General features: G+C 39.6%; 1 protein-coding gene across 2 annotated transcripts in view; it reads left to right on the forward strand.

Annotated features, from left to right (window-relative positions):
- The window catches only part of LOC109421982 (short-chain dehydrogenase/reductase family 16C member 6), a 144,558-nt gene extending 123,250 nt beyond the window's left edge, over positions 1 to 21,308 (forward strand). For both annotated transcript variants that reach the window (XM_019696615.3, XM_029856043.2), the window contains 3 exons: positions 19,966 to 20,268; positions 20,337 to 20,514; positions 20,578 to 21,308. In XM_019696615.3, the coding sequence (XP_019552160.2) occupies positions 19,966 to 20,268; positions 20,337 to 20,514; positions 20,578 to 21,021 (925 nt within the window). In that variant the 3' untranslated portion in view covers positions 21,022 to 21,308. The remainder of the gene's footprint in view (positions 1 to 19,965; positions 20,269 to 20,336; positions 20,515 to 20,577) is intronic.

Below are 21,308 nucleotides of genomic sequence, written 5' to 3' on the forward strand. Positions count from 1 at the left end.
CATCTCCCAAATGACTCAAAAAGATGTTTAATTCTTTCAATTTTGTTTAAGCATGTCGTGATCACTGAGAAGTCGTCCGCATACACTACTACAAGATCATCTTGTCCATCACAAATTTGATCCAGTCGGTGCACTAAAGGCTGCAAATAAAGTACGAATAGTAACATTGAAAGTGGATCACCTTGGCGAACAGAACGTTTGATTTGAATTTCTGGAGATAAGTGTCCGTTTATAAGAAGTTTTGATTTGGCGCGAGCATATACTGCCGAGAAGAGATCTATTAACGTTGGGTTGATTCCCATCGATAACATTGTTCGAAATAGGAAACGGTGATCCACCCTATCGAAGGCGTGGTCGAGATCAAAAGAAATTAATTTTCCTTTAGTTTTTGATTCACGCATTTTGACTATCCTGTCTTTAATGGCAAGAGTCGCTTGGTATATATTTTTGCCAGAATTCGAGCATTTCTGTGAGGGGCTGAGAACTTCACTCTCTTTGAGAATGAGTTCCAGACGACTTTTGAGAATTCTAGAGAGAACTTTCGAGTCGAAGTTTAAAAGCGAGATCGGTCTGAAGCTTTTAACTGTGTTGCCAGAATTTTTTTTCTTGCTGAGTATTATCACACCATCCAAAAATTTGTCGGGAATATTTCCTTGTAAGGCTTCATTAAGGATCAGATTCAAGTGTCTATGTATAACATCGAAACACTTTAAATAAAATTCTTTTGTTATCCCATCAGGGCCGGCTGCTTTCCTGGAAGCGCTTGTTTTTATGGCCGTGTAAATTTCTTCAGTAGTTATCTCATTCATACAGTTAAGATTTGCTTCGCTGTTGAATGGAACCGTCCTGTCACATGACCAGACATCATTCACTTCTTGTTCCTGTTCGCTGTACAATGTTTTAAAATAGTCGAAAAACAAATTTTCAATTTCTTCTGAACGATCTAAAACACGATGTTCGGCAATTTCTAAACGGTCAATTGTTGTTTTCTTTCGCCCACGTTCAGCCATTTGAAATGTTGAGAGCTTCTCCCCTGAGACACACGTTTCGTTAACTCGGAAAAAGAGCATACTAAATTCACGTTGCAGTTTTAACATTTTACCTTTGATCTTGTTTATGGTGACCAGCATGGCCGCATTTCCATAATATTGGTCGTACGCTTCGCGAAGCTGCGCATAAAGATTTTGGTATTTGCGATTGTGTTCTGAGAACATCTGATTCGTTTTCCATCTGAAGAATGTTTTAAGCTTTGGCTTGGCAAAATCTACCCACCAATCTATCCACGAGTTGTATTGACGTCTCTGCCTGGTCCAGTAATCCCATTTGAGCTGCAGTTCCTCTATGTTCTCTGGTGAGAGCACACAAGGGCGAAGAGACCAATAACCTCTCCCTGGCTCCCTTCCCAAGTTAGGCAAGGTTAGTCTCACCGTAACGGCCTTATGATTAGTAAAAGAGCAGACATGCGTGTCCATGCTCCTGAGATTGTTGCGAAGACCTGAGCTAACGTAAATTCTGTCAATACGAGATGCCGAATTATGAGTGATATATGTAAACTGCCTATTTCCATCATTAGGGCCCACCCCGACGTCATGTAATTTTAGATGTTGAACAAAATTTTTCAAGGCTAAACTGAAATTACTATCTCCTGTGGCATCACAGGGTCGAATAACTGAATTAAAATCTCCACCCAGGATAATGTGTTGTGTGTTGTGTCTAAGATAGTGCGATAGAGTAAAGTTAAAAAGCTCTTCTCTCTGAGTGCGATTTTGAGACCCGGAGTGAGCATAGACATTTACGAGTGTGATCGACTCATTCACTCTGAGAGCAATCAGACGTGAATTCAAGCTTCGCTCTACGTTTGAAAATTGAATATGGTGCTTTAAAGCTATTGCTGTTCCTCTACGAGCAACATCAATATTAGACACGACGTTGTAGCCTGGCAAATTCAGTTTGTCATTTTCGACTTCTTGCAGGAAGATTATTTCCGCGTCCTGCTGTTTGATAAAATTGTAAAGTGCGGAAATTTTGGTCTGATTAGTAATGTTATTGATGTTAATGGTTGCAATTCTGTAGCTGTGCCTGTCCACTTTCAATGTTTTTTCGGCCTTCCACGACCACGTTTGGCTATGACGAAAGTGTTAGTCTCGTTAGCGTTGTCAGTTTTGTGCTTACCAACCAGTTCCTTTGCCGGCAGTGGAGTGGCGACCACTACCAACTCTCCGTTCGGATTACACACTATGGACTTCTCCAATACATTACCATTACAACTCTCATCGGTTGACATTGATGATAATTCACTAATCGAGGCTGAACGTTGATGATCCTTCGTGCCCGAAGCAGACAGTGCATCCTCATCCTCAACTGGAATTGAGGCCGATGTCTCTCCGACAACCGAAGCATCTATCGGTGGTGGAGCCGCCGATACTTCTTGCGCTGGTAGCGATGGAAAAATCGCTGTATTGGATGTTGATGGTACTGGATCTCCTACTTGTGCTGACGTTGTATTGACATCCGACGACGTACTCGGCTGCCCTTCCATACTGTTAGGTGCGAATCCTTCGGCCGAGCCTCTCACCGCTCCTGCATACGATCTTCTCTTGAGTCGATCGTTGACGCTGATCTTCTGCGCCAACAACTTTTTATTGTGCACGCATGATATGCCTGTGTGCATAAATTCACCACAATGCCGACATGTGGGTCTTTGTTTTGGGTATTGTACGTAGGTCGTTTCCCCGTCAATCGTTATGTACGATTTGATCGGTTCTCTCAGAACCATCTTTACTTGGCGTATACCCGTAGCCATCCCGGCGTAGTGATGTTTGTCACTCCAGAGGAGCTCGCTCACCGAAAGAACCTCTCCATACGCTGCCATGTGACGGCTGACCTGTTCGTCGGTGATGTGTTCAGAAAGGTCATACAACCGTACATCTACACCGCCGTCCGCCATCCGGATTCTGATCTTGTATTTCACTCCTTTCGCTTCGTAGTCGTGTTGGTTATCGTGTGTCTGCACAATACGCTGGGCCGTGTTTAGGTCGACGACCTTGACAAAAGCACACTCGTCGGTGTGACTGAGCTGTAGTCTTACCATCTGAGCTCGTGTTACACCGAGCTGTTGAGCGACGAACGCGTGTACCTCCTCAGAGGTTGGCTTCTTGGGAAGATTCGAGAATTCCACTCGAAACGCGTTCTCACGAATTTTGTGAGTATTCATCCTGAAACCACTGGTTTTGGGATGACTTTTAGAAAGAGTACATCCGGCACTTGAACCGGGATTCTACTCTAGCACGGGCCGACCGTGATGCCACTTATTCACAAAAAACTCGACCGTATGCTTGCGCTCCGAATCGACACACGTTAACACTTCGGCAGTCGAAGGCCATCTGATTTTTAGGCAAAGTACGTTTAATTGGCAAATTGAGAGATAAATTTGTGAAAAAATTACCACTTGTTTTGGTGGGATTCGAACCCACGACTCCGTTATCGCTAGTCCGGCGCTTTAACCAACTAAGCTACAGAACAAGTTACAACTCTGCAGAATAGAAAGTCAAACTGGATTCCAAGCACCACCCTAAACCGGGTCCGTCTTTCGCAACTTTATCTCTCTTTCGGCTCTTAGATGCCAATCTCCCGCACTCTCGCGGCCTATGAACAACAAGTGTGCGCGTATTGTTTTTGAATGTTGATATTGAAGCTCGACTGACACATACTTCGTCACCAACCACACGCAGAAAAATGGCGCTTGTTTAAAACAATAAAACGCATGGTTGATTTTCAAACTGAGAATTTACTTATTCCAAAGTTATATTTAATTGTTTTCATTCAGAGTTTATTGATAAAAACAACCAATTACCATCATTTCATATAATGTCAAAAATTTCATTTGTTTCAACAAAATAAAAACCATAAACATGGTCCGAAAGCACTCACACATCTATAAAATGCTTCGCCACAGCGAAGAAGGTGCAGCAAATCCATCACGCCAACTTCCAAGTGCAGCTTTGGCCGTGATGGATAACGCGCAGGTACTCACGACAGCATCCACAAAAAGTTGATCGGTTTCGCCTTTTTTGTCTTTTTCTAGTCGTTCTCCTCGCCATCCGCTTACCGACGATCTAAAAATAGATTTCCGAGCTGCCGCAGTTGCTGCCGTCTCCAAAACAATCACATTCCGGGTTTGTTAGTGGCAAAAGTGCAGTCGTTTGAATCAATCAATTATTTCATGTTTAAAAAACCATATCTCTGTTTGTTTTAACAAACTGTCAAAAATTTCAACAAATGAAAATATTTGTATTATCAAACAAATGGAACAGTTCAGTTTAAACTAGAAATCAGTTTGTCGCTATAGTAAACTGAAAAATCGGTTGATTTGAACTAGAATTTAATTGTGTTTACAATTTATTTTTCTGCGTGCATATGATCGGTGCAAACTCAGTATGCGTTGAGCGCTCAACGCGGACGGACGCATGGCCGTCCAACTGCGCTAGAGAGAACGCAACTCATGTATGACAATGATTTTATTGCCCTTTTCCGGCTATACCAGTCGGCTAGTATGTCTGAAATAGACGTAAAAACTTGAAGTATTTTAGGCAAAGTACGTTTAATTGGCAAATTGAGAGATAATCATTGTCATATTTTAATTGCTTTAGAAATTTTTGAACTTTAACTGAATCCTAGAAACAGCATCAGAGAATTTATCTTTTCTTTTATTTTATTTTTTCATTTTTATTCTTCCAGGGTTTTTTGAATACCTACACAGCTAGCCGCGTTCGGTAATTTTTACCGAAATCTCAACAGCTGAACGTTCGGTAATGGTTTTTTACCGAAATTCTGTGAAAATTACCAAATTTCGGTAAAATTTTATCGTTTATCTGTCAAATTTTAACGAAGTTCGGTAAACGTCACCGAATTTCTCCGGTAAAAAACTTAACGGTTGAGATTTCGGTAAAATATTACCGAAGTCGGTGATTTTTGCTAAGTGTGAATACAATTTTCTCCATATCTACCCTGTGTCATGCCTCAAAAATCCCGGCAATTATTCTTAGAATATTTTCTCCAAAATATTCCAAAGATTTTCTCTGAGACACGTTCGATTTTTTTTAATTCTTCCAAAATAATTCATTATTATTTAAGATGGAACTCTTCCGGGATCCCTTTGGTACTTCACTTAGCATAGAACTCGAAATTTCGAACACTTTTATCATGGACTTCCCCTTTTTCCTGTTTCATGAAATTCCCAAATTTTTGGGGATTTATTTCATTTGAAGTCTCTAACTCTGATGTTTATGAAAGAATTACTGAATACGAATAAATTTTAAAAAACAATGTATACTGTATCACTTTTGGACCCCGTAGAAATAAACAAGTTTCTAAAACTCACATGAAAATTTCCAGACCAAATTTAAGGAAAATAATTTCAAAAAATTAAAGATTTTTTTTATTTTATTTTTTTTTTTACTTTTTTTAAATTTATTAAATTCTTGATTACTCGAGAGTTTGTTCCTCGGTTTTTTTGAATACCTAATACAATTCTCCCCATATCAACCTTGTGTCATGCCTCAAAAGTTCTGGCAATTTTTCATTGAATATTCTCTCCAAAATATTCCAAAGATTTTCTCTGGGACACCTTTGATTTTTTTCCCATTTTTTTCCTTATTCTTTTCAAAAGATTGGAAAATCTTTCCAAAAATGTTGTAACTATATTTTTGTAGATTTCTTTTAGCTATTCCTCCTGTAATTTCTTGTTTATTTTTTTTCGTTGAAAATTTAAAAGTTCAATTAAATTATTTATGTATTAAAACATCCTTCGCTATTCTTTAATACTTTCTTTGACGTCCACACGTCTTAAAAGTGGACGTCCGCACGTCCCCAACTAGCTCACCTATCTCTTTATCTCAGGGGCAAACGTCCGCACTAGTGGATACTCACCTGTACCTTTCGCAACCGTCGTGAACAATAGAGGCTGAAAATCAATTTCTCGGCTCACACAAGAAGCAATGCAAATTTTAGGCAAAATCAAAGAAAGCTAATTTTATTTTATCATTTACGAATAATTTATTGAAATTGTCAAAGCAATAGTTGGAAAAGAGGAACGGACTCACTTGCTCACTGCTGAAGAGACGGTGTGATATCACCACCACGCGGTACCACGTGGCGCCACCGGTTCCCAACCGGTCGATGACGATTCGCTGGACGTCGCCGGATTCCTACCGGCGGATGGGGTTTCCTGGGTCTCGCCGGTCCCTGACCGGCCGTGGGTATTCGTTGGGCTTCACCGGTATTAACCGGACTTTGGAGCGTTCACCTCTCACGGAGGACTTTCACGGTGATTCGGTCGTGTGTTGACGTACGACCTTCGGCAATCACTGGATAGCACTAGAGAGGAATTTCTATAGGGTTTAGCTCACTCGCGGTACCTTACGAAAACGGTCTACAAACGCCGCGGTCAATCACCGTACCGTCTTTAACTTTGAACCGTATCGCGACCTCTCACTAAACGACCGGCCTCAACGTTAGCGATAAGGAGAACCGGGGCTACTCCTAGCCTTACTAGTAGGGTTAATAATCACTCCCACACTAGAAATCGTATTGTCTGTGAACTAAACCACTTTTTGCAAAATGCAACTAACTTCTTCGCGGACTAGAACTTTTGTCCGTAGACTTAAACTTGAATTTGGTCACTGCCGAAATAACACCTTGTTGCTTGTTTCACTATCCAGGATCAAAGAGACCTTCCATGTGGCCAGGGCAGCCTTATATAGGTTTGCCCAACTATTCGGGATGAATAGCCACAATCATACAGCAATCGGATGATCCTATTCCAAAACCCACGTTCTTCGTAGCTAAGGCCGCATTCCATATTTGCTGGTGTTGGTCTTGGCGCCACCCGGAGAGAGTCGAGCAGTTTATCGCATCCAACTGTCCTACCTAGCTATGTTCGAATTTCGGAATTGCCCTAGCTCCTAATTGGCGAACCGTTTTTTGAGAGAGCTCTCACTTGACGACACATCGTCTCTTTTTGCCGTGCTGCCAGCCTTTCCGATTCAATTAATTTTTTTTTTTCGGAAAGCGGCGTGATGGTCTAAATCAAAATCGGTTGCCATAAAACTCAAAGTATATTTAGCGAAATTCGATTTTTCTTTTATTTGGTTTTAATTCATTTAATATAATCCAAAATATTCTTGTGTGAATATTTACATTTAAATACAATATTATCTCAGGATATTAACAATACATAAACCGAGATATGAGATACAGCTTGTAAACTGCAGCGAAGGTTACATCTTCAACAGATTATCTGATTTTTTTTTTTAAACGTTTTCAAATTTATGCAACGATTGATACGAGATGCCCTCATTCTCTGTACAATTGAGCTATTCATTGATATCTACAGGATTTGAAACAAGCCTGCTTTGGAATACTTGAAGAAACTTGTAGGGTAACCCTTGGAGGAACATCTAACAAATCAATAGAGAATCCCAGAAAAAAACCGTCTCTGGGACTATGTAAAGTAATTCCTGGAGAAATTCAAAAATTTGAACTCCTGTAAAAAATCCTAGGTAATATTTCCGGAGAATTTTTTGAGTAAATTCCTGAAATAATCCGAGGAAAAGTTGCTGAGGGCATCCGTAGATAAAACCCTAAAGGAATTCCTTTGAAAATACATGGAAGAATATCCGAAGGAATTCCTAATGGAAACTGTGTATGAGTTTCTGGAGGAATGCAATAATCTCAGGGGAAGAAATTCCAGTAGACATTCTTTCGGAAACATCCAATGGAGTCCCTGATCAAATATCGCCTCCATTCTCCGATGGAACAGTTCTGAAAGAGTTCTTGAAGGAAATCGTGAATACCTGTAAACGTTTCTGAATGAATCCCTGGAAAAAATATGAAGAAACCGATAAAGGAATGTTCGCGAATATCTGAAAAAAAAAAATCTTACCGAATCATTGTAGGCAGTTGTAAAGGAATCCCGAGATTTTTTCATGAAATCCCAAGATGATTATCTAAAGGAATATTTTACGTAATTCTTGAAGGAATTTCTAGAGGAAGGAATTCACAAAAGATTTAATTAAAAAACCGATGTCATTTTTTTTTGAAGCTTTTAGAATTTCAGAAACCATTTTTGGAGATTTTTCAAAGGAATTCCAGGTATTTTTTTTAGGAAAGTTCTGGGGAAATTCCTCAAGAAATTATTACTTTCTGTTTTTTTTTTAGGAATCACTGGATAAATTTCGGAAGGAATCTATGGAAAATATTGCGAGAGAATCCCCGAAATTTCAAAAAAAAATCCATGTTCAGAAGGAGTCTATGGAATTTCAGAAAAAAAACTCTTAAGAAATTCAAGAAGGAATTTTTGAAGCAATCCATGCAATAGCATCATTAAGATTTAAATATTTAAGAATTAAATACCTAAAGAAATGTTTGAATACGTGGATTTATTGTAATTTCAAAAGAAATCTGTGCATTTTATGAAACAATCCCTAGAAGAGTTTCTGATGGGATTTCAGATGAATTTCTAAAAGAGCTTCAAGAAAAATTTCTTTAAAAAATGGGAGGTTTTCTTGAAGAAATCGATAGAGAAATTCAAAAAATATCAGTGGGGGGACACCTTAAAAAATCTCTCGAAAATTTTTATAGGTTTAAAAAGTCATCATTAATGTCATCGTTATTATTCAAATTGAGAAAGCAGTTTTCTAGTACAGAACATGGATGTTTATAACGAAAATGTATTATGTATTTATGTATTTAATTGTCCATGTGAAATCTCTGGAAGATTTTCTGTAATAACACCTGGCGGAAATTCTTAAGAATTCCATGGAATATATTTTAAACGAATTGTTTAAGAACTTTAACTTCAGACTAATTCCTGAGGCAATCTCTATGAAAGTTCCTGAAAGCCTCCTTAGAAAAATTACCGAAGAAATTCATGTAAGATTTTCTAAAAGAATCCGCGTAGAAAATTAAGAATAAAAACTCAATCAAATTTTTTTTTCTAGAATATTCTTTCGAAAAATTGCTGGAGGAATGTTTAAAACAATTTGTTAAGGAATCCACAGAAAAATTTCTGTAGAAATTCATGGAAAAGTTTCCAAAGTAATCCAAGCTAAATTTTATTAAGGCTAAACATTAAGAAAAAACAAATCTGACCAACGATGCATGGAACTAGTCCACACTGGTTTATCATGACTTTGCTCATTTGCAAAAAGAGTCAAATAATCCAAACCAGGAACATTTGATTGAGAATTTTCAATTGCTCTTGAAATCGTGGGAAAGGGTTCATGACACATTCTACCGTGACGTTACAACGTTTTGACGACTTTTCTGTCAGATTTTCCCCCATAACTCGTAAATTCGACCGTAAACCCTCAAATACTTTTGCATATTCGAATTCCTTGTAAATTTTCCGATAAGTTTAATCTGTTGATCATTTAGTGTTCATTGGAAAAGTATGTTAATAATGAGAATGAGTAGCGTGACGTTACAACGTTGTAACGTCACGCTACTCATTCCCATTTTTAACATTCTTCCCCAATGAAAACTAACTGTTCAACAGATCATACTTATTGGAAATTTTACAAGGAATCCGAATTTGTAAAAATATTGGAGGGTTTACGATCCAATTTACGAGTTATGGTGGAAAATCTGACAGAAAAGGCGTCACGGTAGAATGTGTCTCATATCGACCATTGTGGTAGTCATATTTGTATTCCCTGATAGTTCACCTTAAAGAATTCTTTAAAAATAATGGGAAAAATATCCATAAAATTTATGAAAGATTTTTTAAAGGAATCCCTGAAGAAATTTCTGGAATAATATCTAGAGGATTTTTTGAAGAAATCCATAGACCAAATTCTGTAAAACTTCATGAAGAAATTCTAAAAATTTTAAGTGGAATTTCTAAGGCAAATCTTAGGAAAATTCAAGAATGAATGATAGTGAGATTTTTTGTAAAAATGTGAGGAGGAATTTCTGAACAAGTTATCGGGAGATGTTCTGAGAAAGCTTAGGAAGAAATCTCTGCGGGACTGTTTAAAGGGATCATCTTGGAAATTTCCAAATATTTGAAAGATTTTCTGAAAATACCTCGAAAACCTACACAGATTTATGTACAGGCATGCCTCTCTGCATAAATATCTAGAGGAACTTCTTGACGAAAACATTAATGAAATTATGTAAGAATGTGGTATTAATCTCTGAAGAAATTCATAGAAAGGCTTTGTGAAGCAGTGTATGCAAGCTGTTCTAGAAGAATTCTTTGTAATCGAATCCTTGGAAGAGTGATACCTCTGGAATTTTGGGGTGTGTAGGGAGTTTGTATTTGAAGAAATTTGCGAAAGAATCTCTGTTTATTTTTTGTAGAAATAATTGGAATATTTTCTGAAAAACCCTCGGAAGAAATCCTAGGAGTTATTTCTGAAGAAAAATATTTGCTAGGGGAAGTTTCTAAAAACAAAAAAAAAGATGTTTCTCACTAATATGGAGACACGAAAATTGTTATTTAAAGAGACATAATTCATATGTCTTTGGAAACTCCTTGCGGGATCTCTACCTAAAGACATATTTGTGGAGAATATGTACTAGTATTTGTACTCTTTCCAGGGATAATCGTTAGTTTTTTTTTCTGAAACAGAATTGTTTGGCCTTGATTCTGGAGTGATTTTTGACAGGAATTGCTAAAGTGGACTTGTGATGTTTTAATTTTTGGATATTCTTTGAAGAGGATTCCTCTAGAACTTCACTCAGGATAGAAATGGAATTCATTGGATAATCCTCGATACAATAATTGAGAACTGCTTTAACTTTTTCCATGGATCTCTTAATTTTTTTTATAAAATATACTCAAAGATATTTATCTAATGATTTTATTTGTTATTCTTACAAGACCCCAACATTTTCCAAAATTCAGAAAGGACATTTTTTTTTTTTGGATAAATTTCTTGAAATATTGCTCCAGATTATTTCTGGAATAGGTGATGAAGATGGATGAATTTCTAGAACAATTCATAAGAAATTCTCAAGAAAAAAAAATTAAAAATGGAAACGAGTTGGAATTTGAAAATTGAAAAAAATGTTGAAAAATCCTGCATGGTAGATTTGAAGAAATCGATGAAAATAATCCTCTGAAATCCTGGAAAAGCTTCATAACCTCTGGTGGATTTCCTGGGCAAATTTCAGAAGACATCTGTTATAAAATTCCTTAAAGATCAAAGAAATTCTGAATTTGAGCTCTTGAAAGAAGTTTTACAAACAAAACAACTTGACTTATAGTGAGACTCCGAATAACTGAGTAAAATTTAAAAAAAAAAGGGAAATTGGTGAGTTTTTTCTCGGAAAGGAAGTAAAGTGTGGGTCCCGAGATGAACTAGCCCAGGGCTAAAAATATCGCAAATACAAATAAGAAAGGAAGGATTTTTTGGTAAGTCCCAGATAAAGTCTTGCATGAATTTAAAAACAACATCTGCAAGAGAATTTTCAGGATTTTTTTTTAAACTTTTTATAGTATAGTTTGCTCTTTAACAGTACGATGCACTTCTGGAATGAGGATCAACCGTAGAAGTATTTGTAGCTAAATTTTTAGGAAAGTTAAAAAAAAACATTATTTAGGTCATAAAGCGGAAAATTATGAAAAAAAAAACATAAAAATGGTCTACAACAACAAAAACATCAAATTGATGGGCAAATTTCTGGATTTATTATAACATGGAAGAGATCTAGGTATTATTTAAGTAGCACCCACCATTAAACTTTCTGAATCACCGTGTAAACCCTCATGAAACTCGTCAAACCCCCCTGACATCCCCCTTAAACACCTCTTAAAACCACTCGAAATCTCTTAAACACCTCTTTCGGCTTTGGAATGTCCCCTGAACCCTTTAACCCTCTATTGACAATAGGTTCATTTTTTACCCAAATCGTACACTGCGTCAGCGAGCTGCTGCTAACGTGATGATTGTGTGAAGAATTAGCATTACGTTAAAATTCACAAATACAAAGAAATTAAAAAAAAATGCTAACGTGATGCAAAAGGAAGGTTAAGCCTCCATTGAATATCCTTAAAAGCCCATAAAACTCCAAGAAAATCCCTGAAACCGCGCTGAAATCCCTTCTTCCTCTATTCCTTCTTCTTCTTCTTCTTCTGGTTCGTATTCTTTTCTTCTTATTCTTGTTCTTTTTATTCTTCTTCTTTGCATAACGTTCCCGCTATGACAAAGCCTGTTTCTCACAAATGTCGCTTAACTTCTTGAAACCCCTTGAAACCACACTGCAATCCCTAGAAGTCATCCTGAAACCCTTCGAAATCTTCATCAGAAAACTTCCCGAAACCCCTTAAACATCTCCTATAACCCCTTGAAATCACCTGAAGTCCTACTGAAACTCCCATTAAACTACCTGGATGTCTGGACCAACCTTAACCCGTTAAACACATCTTTACCCCTGAAATACCTTGAACCCCCTTGAAAACCTCTAGAAACTCTCTGAAAATGCCCCCTTGAAGCCATCCTGAAATTCTCCAAAACTTCCTGAAACTCCTCTGAAATCTTCCAAAACGCCTTAAAATCCCTGAAGTCCTTCTGAAACCTCCAGGAATGACCCTTCAAGAACCTTAGGGCCTACTTACAATTGCTTGAAATCCCCTAACCTTGTAGCGCGGGGGGGGGGGGAATAAAGAGTGTCCACGATGAAATTGGCACACAGAAAATATTGTAGGGTATGTGTACCATCAGTAACCTCACACTCCCATGTTCATCCTATCCGAAAACAAGCGATTACGGCACCGATTGATTCCGATTGTTTTCATGGGTGCTCACTCCTAACAAAGAATTCAAAAATAAGAAACAACACAAACAGCGCTTCAATTCTTTATTTTTCGTATGATGAAATGGCTCCCATGCTTAATAAGGGAACCAACTTTTGATTGCGTTCGCCAAAATAGCTAATTTTTTGACCATAAAGTATATTATGTGTAGCTAATACCATAAAATTTTTATTAAAATCAATTGAGTATTGGCGCAGATATTGGGCACCCATTTCAAAAACTTGCTTAAGCAATAACTTTTTTGTTACCTCATCAAAACGTTTGAAAATTTCACTCGATATTCTAGACATAGTATCAATTAAGTGGTAAAAATTTGATCGAAATCGGTTCAGTACTTATTCTAGTAAATATCCAAAGCTCAAATCACTTCAAGATAAATTTTAGGTATTTTTTGACCATTTTTAGTTCCGCGTGCAATATTTTGACTGTAGAACTGGTAACACTGTCCCGATTTTTAAAAAAAACTTTGACAGTGTAAATTTGTTGTGTAAAACTGTTTACAGAGAAAATTTCAGCCATTTTTGTAGAGTACTTTCAAAGTAAGAGCAGTTTGAATTTCACTATACTAAAAAACACATCTGCTTATTGTGACATAGTGCGACATACATATATGGCTATAACTTTTTAACGGTAAGATCAAATTGAATGAAATTTTGGCAAATTATTTCTACATACATACTTTACGTACATAAAAATTTTCATTGGAATCGGTTCAGTATTTTTAACGCCAGAGTTGAAACGGTAAAAAAGTGATATTTTCCAAAATGTTTGTTTGCACAAGATTCTCAAGTGGCAATTCCCTTGTTTCAACGATATCTCCGCCAATACTCAACCGCTTTTAATGAAAACTTTATGGTATTCGTGGTCAAAAAATTAGCTATTTTGGTGAACGCAATCAAAAGGTATTGTACAATACTTTCTGTGTGCCAATTTCATCGTGGACACCCTTACACCGCACACGTCATGTCGACGACAAACGAGGATTTTCTTTTGGTGTGGTTGTTACTTCCTACAACGGCACGTGCTGAAAGACTAACCCTCTAATACCCAACCCTGCCTTTAAACGAGGTATGGTTTGGGTATTTTTTATATTTTTGCCTTTCTCGTACACTTACTTACCTTACCTTACCGGTCAGGCTAAGGCCGGGGTGGCCTCTGCTGTACATAGTAGCCGCCTCCATTCCACTCGGTCCATGGCTGTTTGTCTCCAGTTCCGCACTCTGCGTAGGGTCCGCAGATCGTCCTCCACTTGGTCGACCCACCTAGCTCGCTGCGCTCCACGTCTTCTTGTACCGGTCGGATGACTCTCGAGAACCATTTTAGTCGGGTTGCTATCCGACATCCTGATGACGTGACCCGCCCACCGTAGCCTCCCGATTTTCGCGGTATGGACGATGGTTGGTTCTCTCAGCAGCTGATGCAGCTCGTGGTTCATTCGCCGTCTCCAAGTCCCGTCTTCCATCTGCACTCCGCCGTAGATGGTACGCAACACCTTCCGTTCGAAAACTCCAAGGGCGCGTTGGTCCTCTGCACGTAGGGTCCATGTTTCGTGCCCATAGAGGACGACCGGTCTAATCAGCGTTTTGTAGATGGTTAACTTCGTGTTACGGCGAACTTTATTCGATCGTAGAGTTCTGCGGAGTCCAAAGTAAGAACGATTTCCTGCCACAATGCGCCTCTGAATTTCTCTGCTGGTGTCGTTGTCGGCGGTCACCAGTGAGCCCAAGTACACGAATTCTTCAACCGCCTCGATTTCATCACCGTCGATATGAATTCGGGGTGGCGGGCGCGGTGATTCCTCCCTGGAGCCCATTGCCATCATATACTTTGTCTTCGACACATTAATGACTAATCCGATTCGCCTGGCTTCACTCTTTAGTCGGATGTACGTTTCCGCCATCGTCTCAAATTTACGAGCAATAATATCAATATCATCGGCGAAACCAAGCAGCTGAACGGACTTCGTGAAAATCGTCCCACTCGTGTTTATCCCCGCTCTTCGTATTACACCCTCCAAAGCAATGTTGAACAGCAAGCACGAAAGACCATCACCTTGCCGTAACCCTCTGCGAGATTCGAAGGGACTCGAGAGTGTCCCTGATACTCGAACTACGCACATCACTCGATCCATCGTCGCCTTGATCAACCGAATCAGTTTATCCGGGAATCCGTATTCGTGCATAATCTGCCATAGCTGTTCTCGATCGATTGTATCATACGCCGCTTTGAAATCGATGAACAAGTGATGTGTGGGTACGTTGTATTCGCGGCATTTCTGCAACACCTGGCGGATGGCGAACATCTGGTCCGTTGTAGCGCGTTCACCCATAAATCCAGCCTGATATTGCCCCACGAACTCTCTTGCAATCGGTGATAGACGGCGGCATAAAATTTGAGAGAGTATCTTGTAGGCAGCGCTCAGTAGTGTGATCGCGCGGTAGTTCCCGCAATCCAACTTATCGCCCTTTTTGTAGATGGAACACACGATACCTTCCATCCATTCCTCCGGTAATACTTCCTCCTCCCAAATCTTGGTAATGACCCAGTGTAGTGCTCTCACCAGTGCTTCTCCACCGTATTTTAGAAGCTCGCTTGGTAGTTGATCTGCTCCAGCGGCTTTGTTGTTTTTCAACCGGCCAACCTCCTCCTCAATCTCTTGAAGGTCAGGGGCCGGAAGTCTTTCGTCCTGTGCACATACTCCTAGATCTGTTACCACGCCACCTCCGGTACTTGCAATGTCGCCATTGAGGTGCTCATCGTAATGCTGCCGCCACCTCTCGACCACCTCACGCTCGCTCGTGAGAATATTCCCGTGATTATCTCGGCACATGTCGGCTTGTGGCACAAAGCCTCTGCGCGAGCGGTTCAGCTTCTCGTAGAACTTTCGTGTGTCCTTAGCGCGGTACAGCTCTTCCATCGCTTCGCGATCTCGTTCTTCCTGCTGGCGCTTCTTCATCCGGAAGACTGAGTTCTGCCTGTTCCGCGCCTGTTTGTAACGTGCCTCATTCGCTCTCGTACGGTGTTGCAGCATTCTCGCCCATGCTGCATTCTTCTCGTTTTTCAACTGTTCACATTCGCCGTCGTACCAGTCGTTTCTGTGATTCGGAGTCGCGAAGCCTAGTGCTGTAGCCGAGGTACTACCTATGGCGGATCGGATGTCCCTCCAGCCATCTTCAAGTGTAGCTGCGCCAAGCTGCTCTTCCGTTGGTAGGGCCACTGCTAATTGCTGCGCGTAGTCTTGAGCCACTTCTACGTTACGAAGTTGCTCGATGTTGAGCCGCGGCGTTCGACTTCGACGCGTGGTGATAACTGTCGAAAGTTTTGAGCGCATGCATACAGCGACTAAGTAGTGATCCGAATGTATATTCGCACTGCGGTATGTGCGGACATTGGTTATATCCGAGAAGAATTTACCGTCGATTAGAACGTGGTCGATTTGGTTTTCTGTTTGTTGGTCGGGTGATCTCGTACACTAAGTGTACTGAAAAGGCTATATGTTCACTCAAAAAACAATGTTTTTTCTTTGAAAAAAAGGCTCGGAGGATCAAATCGCATATACCAATCGACTCAGTTCGATGATTTGCGATGATGTCTGTATGTGTGTATGTATGTATGTCTGTGCGCAAAATAAGTTCACTCACTTTTAAGGGGCTTCCGATTGGCCGATTTTTCGGATTATAGCTTGAATCGAACCGGAATTTTGCAGCATTGTTTGCCATTGAAAATGATCCATATCGGTCAAGGCGTTCTGGAGTTATGGCCATTTCAGTGATCCGGAACAGCACCGGTAGAACTGGCCGTATGTAAAACTGACCAGCCCCATCATGCGACACATCAAAAGCGAAAATTGTAACCATTAGTATGGTTGACGAATTTTGAGCGGAAATCAACACTGGAGACCAGAAATTCTTCGACATTGGTCCAAAATTCAAAATGGCAGTCTAAAATTCAAAATTGTGCCTTCAAATTCAATATGGTGGCTGTTTAATGGTGTTTAGGCTCTAAAACCATGCTATATGAATATATTCGGTATAGGGAAGATGTTCGGAGTTCAAAAATGGTAACCAGAATATCCAATATGGCGGCTCCAAATTCAAAATGGCGGATTTTTTTTATATTTACGTGTAATTCAAATTAGGCTAAGACTACACTTAATACGGCGGCTGTTTCTTGGCTGTTTTGGTCTCTAAAACCATGTAATATGAGTATAGGGAAGAAGTCTGAACTCCGGCGGTAGTGTAGAATTAGCAACTAGTTAAAATACACAAAAATAAAAACAAAAAAAAGTGAACTCCGGTGGCCTAATATCCAAGATGGCGGCTCCAACTTCAAGATGGCGGCAGTTTAATGGTGTTTTAGGCTCTACAACCATGCATCATGGGTATATTTAGTAGGGAGAAGAGGTATGTTTTCCAAAAATGGCGACCAGAATATCCAATATGGCGGCCCAAAATCCAAGATGGCGGATTTTTAATGGAGTTGTAGGCTCTAAAACAATAAAACATAGATATATTTAGAATGGGGAAGAAGTCTGGTTTTCATCCAAGATGGCGGCCTAAAATCCAATATGGCGGTTCCAAATTCAAGATCGCGGCTGTTTAATTTAGTTTTAGGCTCAAAAGCCTTGCAATATGGGTTTATTTGGTATGGGGAAGATGTCCGGAGTTCAAAAATGTTAACCAGAATATCCAAAATGGCGGTCTAAAATCCAATATGGCGGCCCCAAATGGTGTTTTAGGCTCTAAAATCATGCAAAATGGGTGCATATATTTAGTATGGAGAAGAAGTCTTGTTTACAAAAATGGCAACCAGAAATTCCAAGATGGCAACCTACAATTCAAGATGGCAGCTCCAAATTCAAGATGTCAGCTGTTTAACTGAGTTTTAAGCTCTACAACAATGCAATATGGGTAATATTTGATATGAGGATGATGTCCGGAGTTCAAAAATAGTGACCGGATTATTCAAGATGGCGGATAAAGTCCAATACAATGAAATATGGGAATACATAGTATGGTGAGTAGGCCCGGAGTCAAGAAATGGTGGCCAGAATATCCGAGATTGCGATCGAAAATCTAAGATGGCATCCCGAAATTCAAGATGGTGACTTTTCAAAGGTGTTTTAGGCTAATAAATCTTTCAATATAAGTATATTTGATATAGGGAGGATTTCCGAAGTCCAAAAATAGCAACCAGAATAATCAATATGGCGGCTGTTTATTCGAGTTTTTTTTTTCTCAAAAATCATTCAATATGGGTATATAAGATAGCGAACTTTAATCCAAAATGGCGGCTCAAAATTCAAGGCTCCGGCTTTTTTCTAAGAGTTAAAGGCTCAAACATCAAAAGTCAGATAAACGATATGATTAATGGTGCAATGAAATGAATTTGTGTTAAACGTATGAAAGTGCGATATTCATCAACATGTCATTTGAGTTTGGTTTTCGAAGGTACGAGAAAGGCGCCATCAACGCTAGGTGGATTGATTAGGGTTTTTCTTTCCTGGGCATTTTTTTTTATATTTTTGGCTGATTTTTAGGACTGTTCTGTATATTTCAAAATGGTTTATGATGTCTTTAAAAGCGAAGTTACATTTTTTTTTTTGGAAATCATTGAAAAATTGATATTTTGGTCACCTTTCAGAAGTCATTGATTGTTTTGTAATGAACCACAACAATTACAATATGTATTTTCAATTTTTTCTCCATCAATGTTTTATTGATGAGTTGAATACACTCTTAAAAAAAATTCGTAAAATTACACGAAAAATAAAATTTCCTAAGAAAAAAAATATAACTATTTTAACAATAATCGTGAAATTTCATAATGTTTCTACCCATAAAAAATCGATATCTCAAATAGGCTTCAATGAAAAGAATAAAAATGTAGGGATGTTCAAAAATGTAAATAAAAAAAAATAAAACAAAATAAAAGAATCACTTTCCGAAACATATTTAAATCTATTATAGATGACGAAAAATGATATTTAGATCAAAATTACAAAAAATTGGGTATTAGAGGGGTAAATTTCCATGAACCCTGTCTGACGCAACCTTGAAACCTCCCAAACCTCTTAAATACTCCTGAACTCTCCTGATGGACTCCTGGGACCCCCCTGAAATATCCAAAAACTCCTCTAAGTTGTACTGAAACCCCTAAAGCTACCTTAAACACCCAGAAATGCTCTTGAAAACCTTTTTTGGGATGCTCTTGAAATCCGCGAAACACATATCTCCTCCTGAAATACCCTAAAATTCCTTGCAACTTCCCTAAACCTCCTAAAGGTCTCGGGTACCACTCTGAGACTTTCCTGAAACTCCCATGAAACCCATAATGGGATCCTTTTAAACTCATTCCCGTATCCTCCTTAAATTCCCTTGAAAATATCATCTTTTTCCGTTTGTTTTTCATGCATTTGCTTATTATCTAGCGGAATTCTAGGACGAACTTTACATTAAACTCTAAAAAAATATAAATAAAAACGAAATCTAAAGGACAAACTGACATAGTACTTGAGGAACCAAAAGGAAAATTAATTCTGATGACATAGATGAATTGGCAAAAAAGAGCACTGATTATTGAATCAGTGGATCATAGTCTTCTGATTTCCTAGATTATAATGAACAAGTGCATAAGCAGCGTACCTACTTTTCTATAGAAGTTCTACCTTATTACAGAAGTGTTTCAATTTATCAGCTGTTGTTGAGAGCGGTAAATTTAAATAAGCTTTTACTATAGTTTTAATAGTTTAAATTAGTAGAAGGTTGACAACATTTCCTTTCCGTTTGATGAAACTAGAAGTAAACCTGTACTTTTATTTTTATCATTACACACATCACCTCAAAAATGAATGTTCAACAAAATTAAATTTCACAACTCTTGGAAAAGGTCAGAAGTTGCTGACCAAAACGTTCTACCAGTTAACAGCTGTAAATGCGCTCGCATAGCATTAAGCTGAGAAGATGAATCAGGGCCGGTTGGCATCATAAATACATTGATAATATACATACAACAGAAAGACAATAAAATTACTGACTCAGACAGAACGTAGCAACTGAAGACGAAGTTACAGTTGATCTACCCAAATCAGAAAATCACAAATCCTAATCTTTCTCCCACTGCTTCCTCCTCCTCCTCCCCTGCAGAGCAAATGCCGGCGTCAAGATCTACAACCTGGTGATCCTGATCGTGGACATCGTGGTGATGTTGGTCCGATGGATCTACTACACGCTGGAAGCCCTCTACATGGTGGCGGTGCCACCCAAGCCGGAGAGCGTCGCCAAGGACATCGTCCTGGTGACGGGCGCCGGCCACGGCATCGGACGCTGTCTGGCCCAGCAGTACGCCCAGCTGGGAGCGACGGTCGTCTGTTTGGACATCAACGACAAGATGAACCAGGAAACGGTCAGCGGTATCAAGAAGGAGCGCGGCAACGCCTTCGGATATGTGTAAGTTAGAGAGGCTGTGATCGTGGCTTAGGGGATAGTGCGTATTAAACCTTTTTCGTTGAAACCAGGTGTGACGTGACAAATCGGGAGCAGATCATCGAAACGGCCACCAAGATCAAGGAGCAGGTCGGCGTCGTTACCATCCTGGTCAACAACGCCGGAATCATGCCGACCCATACCCTGCTGAAACAGACCGAGGGTGAGATCCGCAAGACGTTCGAAATCAACGTCATGGCTCACTTTTGGGTAAGTTTTCGAAGTCTCCCACACTAGGTCACTACATAACCCGAGCTCTTTCTCCCTCAACAGATGCTTCAAACATATCTCCCGGATATGATTCAGAAGAACCGCGGTTGCTTTGTGGCCCTATCGTCCATCGCCGGTCTGGTTGGCCTAAACAATCTGGTCCCGTACTGCGGCAGCAAACACGCCGTCCGAGGTATCATGGAGGCCTGCCACGAGGAGATCCGCATGGACGCTCGCAAGCCGAACATCAAGTTCACCAGCGTGTACCCGTACATGGTTGACACTGGGCTGTGCAAGCGGCCGCACATGCGCTTCCCGAACCTGATGCGGCTGGTCAAACCGGAGGAAGCCGCTGCCGCCATCATCGATGCCCAGCGACGGGGTCTGATCGATGTGTCCATCCCCAAGTATCTGCTGTACCTGAACACGTTCGTGAGGTTGTTCCCGCTGAAGGCCGCCAACCTGCTGCGGGACTTCCTGGACAGCGGAGTGGAGTCCGATCTGTGAAGCTGGAATCACAGCTTACAGCACAACAGCCAGCACACCAACAGCATCCGTTCGATGAATGCTAGTTTATATATTTGTTTCCTGTTACAATGTTTGCCCATTCTGCAGAAGCGTATACTTTTAAGGATACTTTTGTTTTACTCTTGAGTCGTCAGGTATAGAGCACTCAGCACAAAGATATTATTGTAAGTGACTAACTATATAGTGAGGAGAAGTGTAAATTAACTATGCTTTTTAATAAGTGGTCGATGATGAATGATGAAATACATATTATTCTTAAACAAAAA

Source organism: Aedes albopictus, chromosome 1 (genome assembly GCF_035046485.1).
Source record: "Aedes albopictus strain Foshan chromosome 1, AalbF5, whole genome shotgun sequence".
NCBI classification, from domain to species: Eukaryota; Metazoa; Arthropoda; class Insecta; order Diptera; family Culicidae; genus Aedes; species Aedes albopictus.